We start from the raw sequence: 14,963 nt of genomic DNA, 5'->3' as shown, positions 1-14,963 counted from the left end.
AACTCCTGAAAAAGCACCTCTGGGATATCCACAAGATGTTCACTATCATTACCTTTGAATTATAAATTCTTTGGCAGGATCAAATAAATTACCATGGACAATCCACTCATCCACTGTCTGTAGGTATGGTCTTACTGTTTCAACCCACAGAGAAAATAAAAGAGAGACCTGAAATGAAATTATGAAAAATTATAGAGAATAGAGAAGAGTAGATACACACTAAATGACTTAGGAAACAACAGCATCAGTAGAAAATTTATAAAATATATCCAGTATTTAGAAAAGCTTATAACCTGAAGGTCTAGGGAAGCATGCCTTTAAGATCAGAGAAACAATGGCAGAAGGAAGATGCTTATTAGCAGAGGCATCTGATTAATCACTGTGAGAGAAACAAAATGCTGAACTAAGGCTTGAACCAGCAGGGATAATTCTTATGTTTGTATATACAAAGCATTATGTAAATTTTAAATTCAATATATATTCTGGGCTCCATTTTTCCCCACATGATATATGGTGGGAAGATATTATTCTAGCAAACTTCTAATTTAGAAAGCTGCTATAAGAATTGGAGAATAGAAAAATAGTGCTACAGCTGCTCTATATTCTTTGTGGTCATAATATATCACACATATGGATTTGTTTCCCAGCCAAGTCTAAAAATAATTTACAACAAAATATTTAAGCAATATTCAGGTGGCCTCATCTGAGTGACTCTTCATTGTTTAACAGAGCTGTGCATCAATAATATATTTACAAATGAATTTCCTGTCTGTAAAAATGCACTTTTATAATATCTTCGCACATAAACACACAAATGGTTATACATTCTGAATAGAAAACTAGAAGCAACTGTTTTAAGCAATAGTTATCTGGCAATACATTGTTTACACTATTAAAATAGAATTGTATTATTTATGGAATCCTTATGACAAAAAGTTAAACTGACTCACAAAGAAATTGTTATCTCTATTCCAACTCAGCCACTTTGTGTTCCTGTGCAGCATTCTACAATTTATACACATCCTAATTAGGGTATTGCAATATCTGACTGAAGAAGAGTCTATTTTATAAAACTGAGTTTCAGATTATTTTAACTCTACAGTTTATCACTTGTCAAAAAAAGAAAAAATACACGGATCTAAACTGTGAATTTGAGAACTTCAAATAATTTAACATCAAAAGTTCTAAAACAGGAAAACTTAAAGTAGAACTTTTTTCTTGTTGCTATGGAGAAGTCTATCTGTCATTTATATCAATTTATTTCATTAGAGTTTATAAGAGCTTGTTATTTGTGTATGGTATATAGCTGAATTATTGCCACTGAATCAACATTTGTTAACTCACACAGATAGGAAATTCTGTGAAAGAATACATTGATAGCTAGATTTATTTTAAAAATGGGTGATACACAATTATTTACACTTGGGGCAGAGACTTAACTGAACTCATATGTGCCTGACTAATAAGATGACATTAGACTAGAACAGTCATCTATGAACCAAATGAATTACAGACTTAACTTGAATAGAAACTGTAGTTCATTTTTCCAGTATAGTTATTAAATAATAATTTATTATTTATTAAATAAGTTTTTTTATACTTACTGTCTGTTCAGAGGCTTCCCCAATATTGTCATAGTCAAGAATTGCTTTGTACAAGGTATTGAGCAAATGAGATGCTCTTACAACATTGCGGGTATCAGGTGGTACTTCAGCAACTCCAGTGCTAAAAACTTTATGAATTACTTTCAGCTGCGCTAATCGATGTGACAACTTATCTATGACTATGGAAAGGGTAACTGTAGTATCTACAAAAAAGTATAGATTCATGTTTTTAAGATCATACATAGAAAGCTTGCACTTCAGAACATTAAAACAAAAATTTCAGTTAAAATGCAATTATTTTACCTTCGTTGATTATGCATCTTTCAATTTCCGTAAGTTCTTTTTTGAAATTAATGAAATATTTATAGAGAGCTCGCACAAAAGCCTGATAGGTTCTAAAAGGGGCTTCCACAGATTTCTTGGGAGTGGATATGGTTCCATGTATTCCACTTTCTGAGCTGTGACCCATGACATCATCAATAAACTTTTGTAACCTAAATACCACTTGCCCATAGGCAGCTATGCGCTCCAGCATTGATCTTAATGAATTCTAGAAAATAAAAGATTTTATTTTTTTTAATTTATCTATTTTGAAAGGAAAGCAGAAAAAAGATATAGAAATTACAAAATGCAGATACTACATAGAAAAGTTTGCAGAGTAGTTCAAGACACAATTAAAATAAAGTATGATCTATTCTATTGGGGGGGGGAAACATGCCACCTTTATCCTTATACTAGACAATCTGTGCCCAATTTGTCATCATTAGACAAGGACACACCCTGATCCAAGCTATTCCCAGCTTGGTCCTTCCCAGCCCTGAGCCTCAGCAAGGTAAGAGACTGCCTCAGTGGTGGGTTGCCCCCGGTTCGGACCGGTTTGCAAGAACCGGTAGTAAAACCGGCGGGAAGTCCTGCCCACCGCCCTGGATGTTGTCATCGGCGATCTGTGCATGTGCAGAAGCAAGGTGCGCGAGCAAAGCGTGCTCATGCACGCAATCCTGTTGCGAGCCGGTAGTAAAGGTAAGTAGACTGCCTCCTTCTGAACTCTCCCCACCCACCTATTTCCCTCATATGTGCGTTTCAGGCAGCAACATTTCTTCAAATAGTGCAATGCTTGTCACGATGCTTCTAAAACCTTCCAAATCATCATAAGAAGACAGTGTACAATTTGAAGAGGGATGGGCACGGTCCTCTGCTGAATTTCGGAAAATCTCAGAAGCACTGCAAGAGGGCAGCGTCCAATACGGAGAAGGGCCTGCACAGACAGCCTCAGGAAAAAGAACTGGTTTGGCCAGGCATGCCTTGTCAGCAGCAGAAGATATTGAAGGTCAGCTGGGATGGCAACTGGGGTTTGCATTGTGCTGCTGGGGATGGAGGGCTGGCCACTGTGGCACTCTTTGGCAGCAGTGGCAGCACTGGAGCTGAAGTAAAGATCCAGAAATAGTGACAACTGGCTAAGACTGCTGAAGGCTGTGGGCCACCCCAGCAACAATGACATCACCACCATCAAGCTGAAAGGGAAAATATGGGGAAATAGGCAAATGGGGGTAGTTGAACCACACTTGCAGTTAAAGTGCCAGGAAATTGCTAAACACCCAAATTTAGTTGACATTGCAGAAGTGCTGCATAGGCCATAACTCATTCATTCATTCACGGCTATTGCAACTTCAAGTGATCACTAAATAGATGGTAATTAAGCAAGGGTTATCAGTATTATCTTATTTTTTATTTGTTGGATTGCTATATTTGCTGATTTTAGATTCACTGATCATTTCACTCACATGTGTCAAATGGGTTACTGTTATGTCATTTCTCACAGTTATCTTTCCATCATTCAGCTGAAATATAAAGAGTTTTTTTACACCTGAAAGAAGCCTGAAAAAATAAAAATGATCTCAGCATATCCCTTTGTAAAATACAAGCAAAATATACATTCAGAAGTTAGCGTTATTCATTCAATTACTTTTCAAATTTATATAGCTGTCCATCTCACAAAACAAGTGACTCTGGAAAGGTGTCCATCACATATTGAAACTGTAAAAATCCTTGATTTTCAACAGATATTTCATATCTTATATCAGGGGTGTCAAAATCACAGCCCGCAGGCCGGATGTCTCATGCGCTAGCCATGCCCAAGCCCAGTTTAGCGAAGGGGAAAAGTCACAATATGTCATGTGACGATGCCGTGGTGACCTAAGTTTGACAACCCTGCCTTATATATTTGCAAAATGGTACCATATAATAAATACAAACCCACCCATTTCTGAAAACAGAAATGATAGGGGCGGAGGGTCTCTTCCAAATAAAACATTTTATTACAGTTCCTGTTTACTGAGAAAAAATTAAAAGCAAGTATTAATGTAAGCTATCAAAGTTATAGCATTATTTGCCTTGAGAAATACTATTTTTCTCATTCTGATTAGCACAATTTGCTTTAGAAGTAGTAATATTAATATAATAATAAAAACACAGTATTTTCTGAATTTTAAAATTAACCATAGAGACTTAAAGATAGCATATATTATTCAACATAAAACAAATTTCAAGTGGTTTTTCTCTGACAATTTCTTACCAAATTGTTTCACGAATGACCTGTGTTTCAGTGACAAGAATTCTCTCTTCTGGGACATATAATGGATCACTATTATATAAATGCTGTTCCCTAAGAGAAAAATGACTTTAATACTTTTAACTGATTGTATTGGTAAAGAACATTCAACATTATTTATTTCATCCTCTTCCCCTATAGGAGCAATAAACCTATATTACTACATCAACAAATCACTGGTAACACTTGAAAAATCAAACTGCATTATAGTCCTATTCTGAAAAATATTCATTTCAAAAATTCTATTCATGTATTAAATCAAAACTTGCTTTGATTTTTAAAGCATTTAATACTACCTAATCCAAGAACCTTGTAACCCTTCAAATCTTTGCTTATTGTCTCTTAGTTGAGACTTCGAATAAGGATATAGGTAGTCCTCAAGTTATAACCCTAACTGAGCCTGTCAATTATAGCTGTAAGTTATGCTAGTCATAAAAGAATCACCATGTGACCAGACTCAATTTTACAACCTTATTCACAGTGGTTGTAAAGTGAATGCTGCAGTTGTTAAATAAATACTCAGCCATTAAGCAAACCTAGAGTTTGATATTTGGGGGGGGAGAAGGGATGCTTGAAATAAATGCTAGTTTCTGGCAAAAACATGGTAAATCATGGTCATATGATTATAAAAGCTGGCCAGTTGTTGAGCACCCAAAATACAGTCATGTGATTGTGGGGGAAGGGCAGCATTGGAATTTCAAAGTCAGGTCATAAGTAGCTTTGGGGGAGGTCCATTGTAATTTTGAATGTTCGTTAAGCAACTGGTGATAACCCGAGGACTACCTGTATAGTTCTACAACACATAATTTATCACAAAGTTTGTACAGGGAAACATAAAGAACTCAGTATAGTTCTGTATGTGGATTACAGCTGTAATAATTTACAAATGTGTTTGGCAACTTACCATATAGAAGCTAAATTGGAATGAAAATGCAAACTATGGGAAAAACGAACAACTCTACCAGTCCAATACTGAGCCACTACATGTTGCTCTAACCAGGTACGTGCATCAGGTTCATCTAGAGAGAAAAGAGTTATATAAGTGTATTTGCCTCTATAAAAAACTCTTCATTAGCCACCACATATATAGAGCTAAATAATGTTTGAATCAATTTATCATTAAATAAATGTGGAAGCTTGCCCAAATGAAATCCTAATCTTAAAAGCACTTGGGTGTATTTAAAACCTCATAAGCCAGAAGCAGCAACACAAAATTAAACAAATATTCACTTTCAGTGAGGAAATTACTTCTTGCACTTTTTTTCTCAGAAAACAACATTTTTGTTTTGTTTTTTATAAGAAAACTCAGTACAAACTACTATACAATAAGATGTAACAACTTGAATAATCCCCAAGAGTACTTTGCACAGACTTTTTATTTAGTGACTTTGGGGCAAGCAATGGTTTGAAAAGAGACTTGTTCATAGTTTGAGTATATTTCCCAAAAAGAATATCTACTTATTTGGCAGAACTCTTTACAGAAAAAGCTCTAATTTGGACAGCTATTTGGACACTGACTACTGTTATATTTTTTAAAACTATTAGAAATTTCTAAGAGATGATTTTTCTAATTAATTGCTTTCTTAAGAAATCATTTCTTTTGCTTCTGTTTTACTTTTTCACATATTAATAATTATTAATATTCACATATTAATAATTTTATTTTTCAGTAAATTTTCAGCCCATATCAAATCCACTGCAAGATGAAGAAGGTTAGAGACCATATTATCAACTACCCAGTCCAGCATCTCAACCATTACATAACACTAGCTCTGAAAGTTTTTAATTACCTTTGTAGACTTTCCAGGTTCAAAAGACAGGTTAAAAAAATACTAAATAATTATGTTTTCAGCTGTAAATTGCATGGTGTCTTACTCAGAAAGCCTGTGCAAATATTAGCTTATTCTGAGGTTCTCTTATAGAAATGTAAGATGTATATACTGTATATTCATGTTTTCTACTAAACATGAACAAAATTGAGATAGTATTACAAATGCTGGATTATGCTTAAATTTATATATACAGACAAACACAGAACACACAATTGCTGCTAAATTGCCAAAATAAGATTAGCAGGGAAATAAAGATTTTTTATATTTTTATAATTTATTTTTAAAAACATATTATATATATTTTATTCCAACAACTATGAGGATAATTTAAATCAGCATAAGCGCAGTTACTGCTAACAATTTCAGAGTTCTACCAGAATTTTTATGAGCCGTATAATCAGCAAGTAAACCAACTAAGTAAAGTAAATGTGAAACTTGTCCAAATACCCCCAAAACATGCATTTTATTTACATTTGCTAACAGCATACTACTACAAACTGTCATAAAGTGTAAAATAAATAGGCCATGATAAGAACTGGTGTAGTCCCACTCTATTGTAACGACCAGCTTCAGAAAACATACCTTTCCAGTTGGCAAGAGATGCTGACTTCTTATTTTGATCCTGATCTTCTTGTGGTGTCCTATCTACCTGAATGCCAGAATCTTCTCTGCTCAAAGGTTCAGTATCCTCTTCATCACTTACATCTGACCACTCCTATAAAACATTAAAAGCACAAAATATACTTCACTCTAAGATAATGGCACAGTGGAAATTTAATGGACTTTTGTAATTTACTAGGCATTAAAAGGTTAAAATATTACTATATAATATAGTATCTAAAACATAATTATTCAATATGTTATCTCATTTCATAAACAATGCACTATGAATTCCACTATGACATCACCACAAACAAGGCTCAATTTAATAATTTCACTGTTCATACCATTAGCTTTTTAAGACCACAGAGGTAACAGACTGGAGCAATTCTCTAATTCTCTTAAGGGAAAGTGGGAATGTTAAGGGAAAAATTTGCTGGCAGAAAGTCATCAATGATTACACTGTTTCTATTATTAGCGGGAGAGAGGGAGAGAGAGGGAGAGAGAGAGAGAGAGAGAGAGGGAGAGGGAGAGAGAGAGAAAGACTGAAACCGAGACCTACATCTGCCTTAGCAAAAAGCTAGAATATGAGGTTGAACTAAATTTACTAAAACCAACCATATAATCATAATATAGATAAAAGAATTTACTGAGAAAATGGAAAATCTATTTCGACATGGCAACACTCACCTTAGAAATTTATCTTGACTAAATGCTAAATATTATTTATTTATTTAGTACAAATTATTATTCACTATTACTTACTGGTGATTCTAGATCAGGAACAAAGTCCAGGTCTTCATCTTCCATTAAATATTTTCTCCAATCAAATTTCTCTTTTTCTATGGAAAATGCACAATAATTATATTTATATACTCTCAGCTATTTCTTCTACGATCTTGATATATTTCATCTAAGGAAAAAGTACAATTGCTTATTAATTAGTTTTATACCCTATTTTTTTTACCGGTATGTGTTGCGCCATGCTGCCATGCTATGAGATTTTGAAAAAATTAGTATTGAGAAAGCTTCAGCATAATGCCATACTACTATAAAAAGTGTAATGTCATATACTATGTGTAATGTCATGCCATGTAAATATAATATTACCAGTAATATAATAGTCAGTTACAGTGGTAATGAGTGCAATGTTTGAAGTCTTAAAAGGCCAGGTTACAGACAGATCCTAGTGGAGAAAATCTATCTGCTGTATGTTGTTGCTTATGTGCAACTTCCTAGCACATAACTATTTTTTAAAAAGGACAACACAAAATTGAAAAATATATAATCAAAATAATAGAATAAGGTTAGTATGATTTCAATTCCTCATATTTTCTTGGATGCTCTCAACCTACCGACTGCTTTTTCTCTTGGTTCTTCTGCATAGCAGGCGTTGGAAGGAGAATCAGACAAGCATAATAGAAGTGAGAGTATGCCATAATGTGCATCTGTCTTAAACACAGGAAACAAGTAATTAAGTGAACAGGACAGCAAAATAAAAGAAGATACTAGAATTCTAATCCAATATAAGAGAAAAACAGCAAATTTAGTTTATCATTCATCTTAAATAGGATTAGAATTAAGGCAGGAAATACGTACGTACAAAATAAAAGTATAGTTCTATTTATCACGTTATTTATTTCAAATATGAGATTTTATCTTCACAAGCTGAAAAAAGTAAAAAAAAATTCATGGTACATTTTATGGTTCTGAAGTTATCAGAACAATCACTTCAGATGTTTACTATTTGTTGTGTTAGAAATTCATTTTGGCAAGAAAGCAGAAGTTTTTATTCTTGGTGTTATGTGATGAACCTAGGCACAAATTTAACTGACTGGCAAAAATATATTTCCAGTTCCAGATTTTCTTCACTGTTTTAAATCCAGGCATTTTTCTTTAAATGTAAACCCTAACCCTAAGCCATAACATAATAATATAAATATAAATACACACAAAAACAACTTGTTTATTGTCCCTATCTTTCCCATATATTCACTTACAAATCAGAGCATAAAAACATGAACATTGGACATGAGATTGGCCCACTCCAGATGCACTGGAGAAGGGCTTGCTGCAGACTTCATCGGTCAAAAATTCCGACTGGTGGGGTCCAGGAGAAGAACCTTTTCTGCCATGGCTGCCACCCTCTGGAACATTATGCCCCCACCCGAGCTGAGATCCACACCCACCTTTTTGGCCTTCTGAAAGGGACTGAAGACCTGGCTCTGCCAATTGGCTTGGGGCCCTGATGGACGGGTGTCATTTTGGAGGTGATTAATGGACTATGATAAGACCTCACCTCTTTCATGTGTGCATCTTGCTCCCTTCCTTGCCATCTTTGTTTAATTTTAAAGTCAATTTTAGTGTTAACATTTATTATTTTAATGTGCTCATAGTTTGTCTTGTTGCTTTCATTCATTGTAAATTGTCTAGGGTCACCTCTGGGAGAGATGAGCAGCATGTAAATTTACCAGATAAATAAAATGTTCGCATAAAAGCAATGTTGAAGGTTTTCTGAAACTACTGGTACTATAGTGTTAAAGGTAACAAAGTAATCTTAATTTTCACCAATTATCCTCTTTTCAGAGGACTATTCTTTGTGATTTAATTAACTATGTCTGAGAACATTATAATAGTCTTCCTAAATCACAGTGCTACTAGCCTATCAAATTTATTCCAATAGAGTTACTGCAAGTGTCTTACATGCCATGTTATATAGGTAACTGGTTTTATGACAATTATATGCAGAGGTCTGAGAATGCAATAAAATCAAAAGAAAAGAAAAAAGAAAAGAAAAAAATATTTATAAATTTCTGATGCATATATAAATTTCCATTAAAAAATGATCAGCTTTAAAAGAAATATAAAGACAAAAAAACATAGCATTCAATTATGTTCTAAAAATCACAAACCTTTGTTCCTTCTGTGGTGGGAAGAGACAAATTCAGAAACTCTTCTGTTAGTCTCCTCCAACTTCCAGCTTTAACAAGGTCAGAGTGAACAACCAGCTTTTCATAAATTCTATGTAAAAATATGGAATGTTTACTAATCTTTTAGAATAAAATAATTAATCTAATGTTAAAAGAAACACAAAAATTTTACCCTTCCATTATTTTCTCCACTTTGTGCCTCCTGACATCAAGAAATTGATGAAATCTAGAAAAAAAATACAGTATTATCTTTTGGATCATGGGTCAGAAATGAACTTGTATTTTGTTCAATAAGTGTATTGTTTTAGCATTTTTACAAAGGATGGGCTTTCATTTTCCCACTCCTTCCGTCGGGACTTGAAGACTTGGCTTTTCAAACAAATAGGCTGAGACTGATTCCGGGCTTTATTATTTACTACTAATTAATTATTTGGATTAAATTATGATTTTATTGTACTTGTTTCTTAACTTGTGTTCGCCGCCCTGAGTCCTTTGGGAGAATGGCAGCATATGTAATTAATTAATAAATTAATAAATTAATAAATTAATAAATTAATAAATTAATAAATTAATAAATTAATAAATAAATAAATAAATAAATAAATAAATAAATAAATAAATAAATAAATAAATAAATTTATTTTTATTTATTTACTATAGGCACAAACCCTAGAGCATTCAGGCTATTTTCATAAGACCGACCTGTAAAAAGCAGCCTTGCTCACTCTAGTGTTCTCCAAACATGTTGACATCAATTTGATGTACTGTCTTTATTATTTATATAAGACTAATACAGGAATGGATTTTCAGATCCTAACACTTGCCTAAGGCACTCTCTCTCTCCTTACTATGCAGCTTCTCCTCTTGGATTTCGGTTCCCTTTCCTTTCTGAGAACTGGCTAAAAGAGATGCTTGATGAAAGATTTCAGTTCCTTTCTGTGAACGGAAGGGAACTCCTCTACCAGGGTACAAGAATAGGGCTCAAATGTTCAGAATTTAAGCTCAATTTCTGCACCCTGATGTGGTTGAGTTCCCTTACATGCATGGAGGGGAATTCCTGCAGCAGGGTGAAGAAACAGAGGTCAAATCAGGATTCAAGAACACAGCTCAAATCTTCTCAGCAATTGGCAACAGCTTGCAACCTTTCCCATTGACTTTCTGGGGAAGCTGACAGAGAAGATTGCAAATGTATGATCACATGATTGAGGGGTGCTTGGCAACTAGTCATATGTGGTGGTACATTTTGCAACAGTTGGAAGTGCTTTAGAGGCCATAAAACCACCTTTGCAATTCCATTGTAATTCTGGACCATTGTTAAACAGTCAGAAGTCAAGTTATTCATCTGAATAAAAACATCTATGTTCCTTTGGCATTAACTGGCTGGAGAATTCTGGGAGTTGAAGTCCACAAGTCTTAAAAGCTGCCAAGTTTGGGGACCCCTGAGTGGAAGCCAACAGTCCGCATACCTTTTTTTTTCCCCTCGCGCCACCCGCCCCAAACTACCGCGAGACGAGATGTCTCCGTTTCCCCCCCCACCCGTCCCGCGCGCGCACGCACGCCTAACGGACCTGAAGTTGGACCAGGCGAAATTTAGCGCCGCTTGGAAGTGGCCGGATGTTTCGGGGCTCCGCTCGTCCAGGCCCGTTACTTGCCGGATGAGCTCCCGTACCGCTAGGTCTTGCTCTTGGTCAAAGCGGCTCCAGTGAGCAGGCGGAGTCGTGGCCGACGATGCCGTCGCCATCACGGGCCGAGGGGAAAAAAAGAGATGAAACCGGGAGAGGTGGGAGGGGAGCGGCAAAAAAAATTGGCGCTGCTGAAGTACTTTCTCTCTTTTGTCATATTCCGAAGGCTCCGTTTATTTCGGTGGCCAGTGCGGCTCACATCTCGCGAGAATATGCTCCTCTTTTCGTGGTAGGGAAGCGCTTTGCGTGAGGGTCTACGCATGCGCCCCTTACTTCCCACGCGCTCGCTTCTTCCGCCTCCCTCAGCCACCCCCACCTTTTCCCAGAAGGCGTGTTTGAGGAGAGGGTCTATAATTTTGCATTGCGGTTTTTGCTGCTGTTTATTTTGTAGTTGATTTCTGTAATTGCTTATAAAACTTTGTCTTCGTGTCTGATTGAATAATTGATTAATTATTCAATCAATTATTCTAATTGAATAATTAATTAGAAATATACCGGTCGAAACCATCTCCAGCACTTAGGCGACATTGATCCAGAAACTTAACTAGGGCCGGCGTCTTTATGTGATGAGGTCCGACATAATTCCTGTGCATAAAGTTAGACTGAGAAAACTAGACTGGGTTGGTCGTGTTTTTGATCCTTTGCATGTTTACTGTAGAGTAGGTTGTTTCCGCAACTGATCATCTGCGGAATAGAATAGAAGAAGAGAAGAGAAGAGAATTCTTTATTGGCCAAGTGTGATTGGACGCACAAGGAATTTGTCTTTGGTGCATTATGCTCTCAGTGTACATAAAAAGACAAGTTACATTCGCCAAGAATCACAAGGTACAACACTTAATGATAGTCATAGGGTACAAATAAGCAGTCAGGAAACAATATCAATATAAATCGTAAGGATACAAGCAACAAAAAACAGTCATGCAGTCATAAGTGGAAGGAGATGGGTGATGGGAACGGTGAGAAGACTAATAGTAATAGTAATGCAGCCTTAGTGAATAGTTTGACACTTTGAGGGAATTATTTGTTTAGCAGAGATTATATTACGATTTTGTGTTTCATTTTTTCAAGTCAGTTGTGTAGAGATGCAATGACATAATAAAAATCATAAAAATAATGTGATGTACATTAGCATGTACAATATTCTAATTATTGCCAGCTCAGATGCCACTAAGAAAGAAGACTTAGCATCACAGTGTAATGAGAATGTCACTGCATTGTGTTTTTTTAAAAAAGGCAAATTTTATGCTTGAAATTAATAAGGAAATTAAAAATAAAATAAAGTTAAATGGAGAACCAGTACAGAGATGGCTAAGTCTTGGTCCAGCACCAGGAGCTCCAAGTAGTAGTCCCTTTACAAGAGAAATTGTGTGACTTTGGGCCACTCATTTTCTCAACCCGTACAGAGGAGAAATAGGAGTGCATGTTACATAAAATATTGAAATACAAATCATACAAATAAGTATCATGTATAGTTGTGTCCACATTTGAAAAATGATAATTGTAAAACTGGAAATGCAAGGAAAGGGGCTAGTGCAGTTCTAGGGGGAAAAAACCAAAACAATATTAGAGCCTTTTAGTTTGAAGAAGCTAGAGGAGAAAGATACTACCGTAATTCAAACAATGGTGTGAAAAGTATAGTTAGAGGTTTTTCCTCATTAAAACCAAATGAAGGACCTATGGTACAACAATATTTTACTCAAATACAGTACATTTAGTATAAAAACAATGGAATTAACTGCCACTAGTTGTAGTGAGGCCACAAATACAGGTAGTCCTCAACTTACAACAGTTCATTTTGTGACTGTTCAGCGTTATGACAGCACTCAAAAAGGTAATTTATGACCATTTTTTACACTTATGAACTTTGCAGCATCCACATTGTCATATAATCAAAATTCAGATGCTTGGAAACTGGCTCATGATGGTTTTAATGTCCTGGGGTCAAGTGACCCACCTTTTGTGACCTGGCAAGCAAAGCAAATACAGCCTTGTTACTAACTGCAGTGATTCACTTACTGGTGGCAAGAAAGATTGTAAAATGGGGTAAAATTCATTTAACAACTGTCTCACGTAGCAGCAGAAATGTTGAGCTCAATTGTGGCTGCAAGCCAAAGACTATATACCTATATAAAGGTAGTGCAAATGCATGGGCTGAGATAGGTTTGGATCTACATATATATTAAAATATGGAATATGTTTGTGCAACTATAAACTATAGTTAATAAACTATAATATATAAACAAACTAAACAAACCATTTTGTGTTGTACTAACTTTATAAACCAAGCCATACTATTTTAACTACTATATTTGTTTTTATTTAGCATGTCATATAAATAAAGCCATTTTGGATTATGAACCACTTTTTTGTGTGAGTGATGCAAACCACTCTTAGAAATTTATCTGAACAACATTGTGGGTTACAATTAAACAGCCATTATGTAATGTAGTTTAGTTTTTACATGCTGGTTGGTTGCTGCCTGTTATTAATCAAAATGATTATTTTGTTCTATTTCACAATATTTTTATTTAATGCATTTACTGGAACTTGGGCAGTAGTTTATGATTACTATACACACACACACATATTTTTTCCTTACTAGTATCAAAGATAGATCAGTTTTTCTGAAAGGAAAGGGAGACTCCATAATCAAATAGCTTATTGGTCTTTACCCTTCCTCAGTATGCTTGTAGAAATGGTTATGTTTAAAAAAATATGTTGCCAACCAATTCTCATTGTGTTGCAAAATGAAGACCTTGTCTTGTTTATGCAGTATTTTATGTATACTGAACATTTGAAAAGAATCATTGAAATTGCTCTGAGCTCTGGTTGAGGATTAAATTGAAGAACAGCCTTTTAATCCTTGTTGGGAATGAGATCTGACCTTTATAAATGCTAATTAGCAGTCTCCTTGCACAGCCTTTTACACAGATTTATATTCATTTGGCTTGCAGTTCTTTAGTAGGTTTCACTATTTTTACGTCAACCAAAGCTTACCAACATGAATTTATTAGTTATGTTTGTTTGTATGCTTCTTACAAAATGTAAATAGCAATAACTAGATCTTTTTTTAAAATACAGCAATTTGTTGCAATTTAATAGCATTGCCATCTTCTCTAAGCATTCTTTTTATTCAGTTCTTGTTAATAAACTCTGTACCATGTGATGGCTGAATATGGCTTTTTCAGGCTTGTGCCTTGGTGTGCATATTTTCCAATGAGACAAACCGAGACAGGAAGATCATTTTATTACAATTTATCAGAATATTCAGACAAAGGGGATTCCTCATTCAAAGAGGGAACCCCGATCTTTAGCTTACATGCCCTTTTATAGTTAACATAACAAAGAAATCTGAAAGAGGAAAGTTGATTGGACAGGATAATAGCATACATGTTTATTAAAATGAAGTCTGAAGGGGAATAAATTGTAAGGAGAAAGGTTGTTTAGGGTTCACAAAAGAGATAAGCCAGACCCCAATTTGTACTAACGAATTTTTCTTATCAGGAGCTAGTCTCCACCTTGTTTATCAGTTTAGGAATGTTAAAAGCTAATAAATCTTGAACATCACTTTAAAAGAAAGAATATAAATCAGATTAAAATACAAAGTAACTATGTTAGTTAATAAATATTGCTTAGCGCATTGTGAGCGCATTGTAAGCCGCCCTGAGTCTCTGGAGAAGGACGGCATAGAAATCAAATTAAAAAAT

The 14,963-nt window shown here is 35.0% G+C and overlaps 1 protein-coding gene across 4 annotated transcripts in view; it reads right to left on the bottom strand.

Moving 5' to 3' along the window:
* TUBGCP5 (tubulin gamma complex component 5) overlaps positions 1-11,536 on the bottom strand; it is a 28,491-nt gene extending 16,955 nt beyond the window's left edge. Inside the window, exons 1-12 of one of the 4 annotated variants that reach the window (XM_034431393.2) lie at positions 11,143-11,536; positions 9,747-9,800; positions 9,557-9,665; positions 8,000-8,092; positions 7,410-7,486; positions 6,627-6,759; positions 5,117-5,231; positions 4,177-4,266; positions 3,386-3,479; positions 1,908-2,154; positions 1,605-1,807; positions 53-168 (exon numbers count right to left, since the gene is read on the bottom strand). In XM_034431393.2, the coding sequence (XP_034287284.1) occupies positions 53-168; positions 1,605-1,807; positions 1,908-2,154; positions 3,386-3,479; positions 4,177-4,266; positions 5,117-5,231; positions 6,627-6,759; positions 7,410-7,454 (1,043 nt within the window). In that variant the 5' untranslated portion in view covers positions 7,455-7,486; positions 8,000-8,092; positions 9,557-9,665; positions 9,747-9,800; positions 11,143-11,536. Of the gene's footprint in view, positions 1-52; positions 169-1,604; positions 1,808-1,907; positions 2,155-3,385; positions 3,480-4,176; positions 4,267-5,116; positions 5,232-6,626; positions 6,760-7,409; positions 7,487-7,999; positions 8,097-9,556; positions 9,666-9,746; positions 9,801-10,422; positions 11,051-11,142 lie in introns of those variants that run through there. The other 3 variants (XM_034431391.2, XM_034431392.3, XM_087895323.1) reach the window with 3 other exon arrangements.
* Positions 11,537-14,963: the final 3,427 nt, after the last annotated feature.

This window comes from Pantherophis guttatus, chromosome 5, assembly GCF_059756535.1.
Source record: "Pantherophis guttatus breed Tessera chromosome 5, ASM5975653v1, whole genome shotgun sequence".
Lineage (NCBI taxonomy): Eukaryota > Metazoa > Chordata > Lepidosauria > Squamata > Colubridae > Pantherophis > Pantherophis guttatus.
This window is presented reverse-complemented; position numbering and strand designations above follow the sequence as displayed.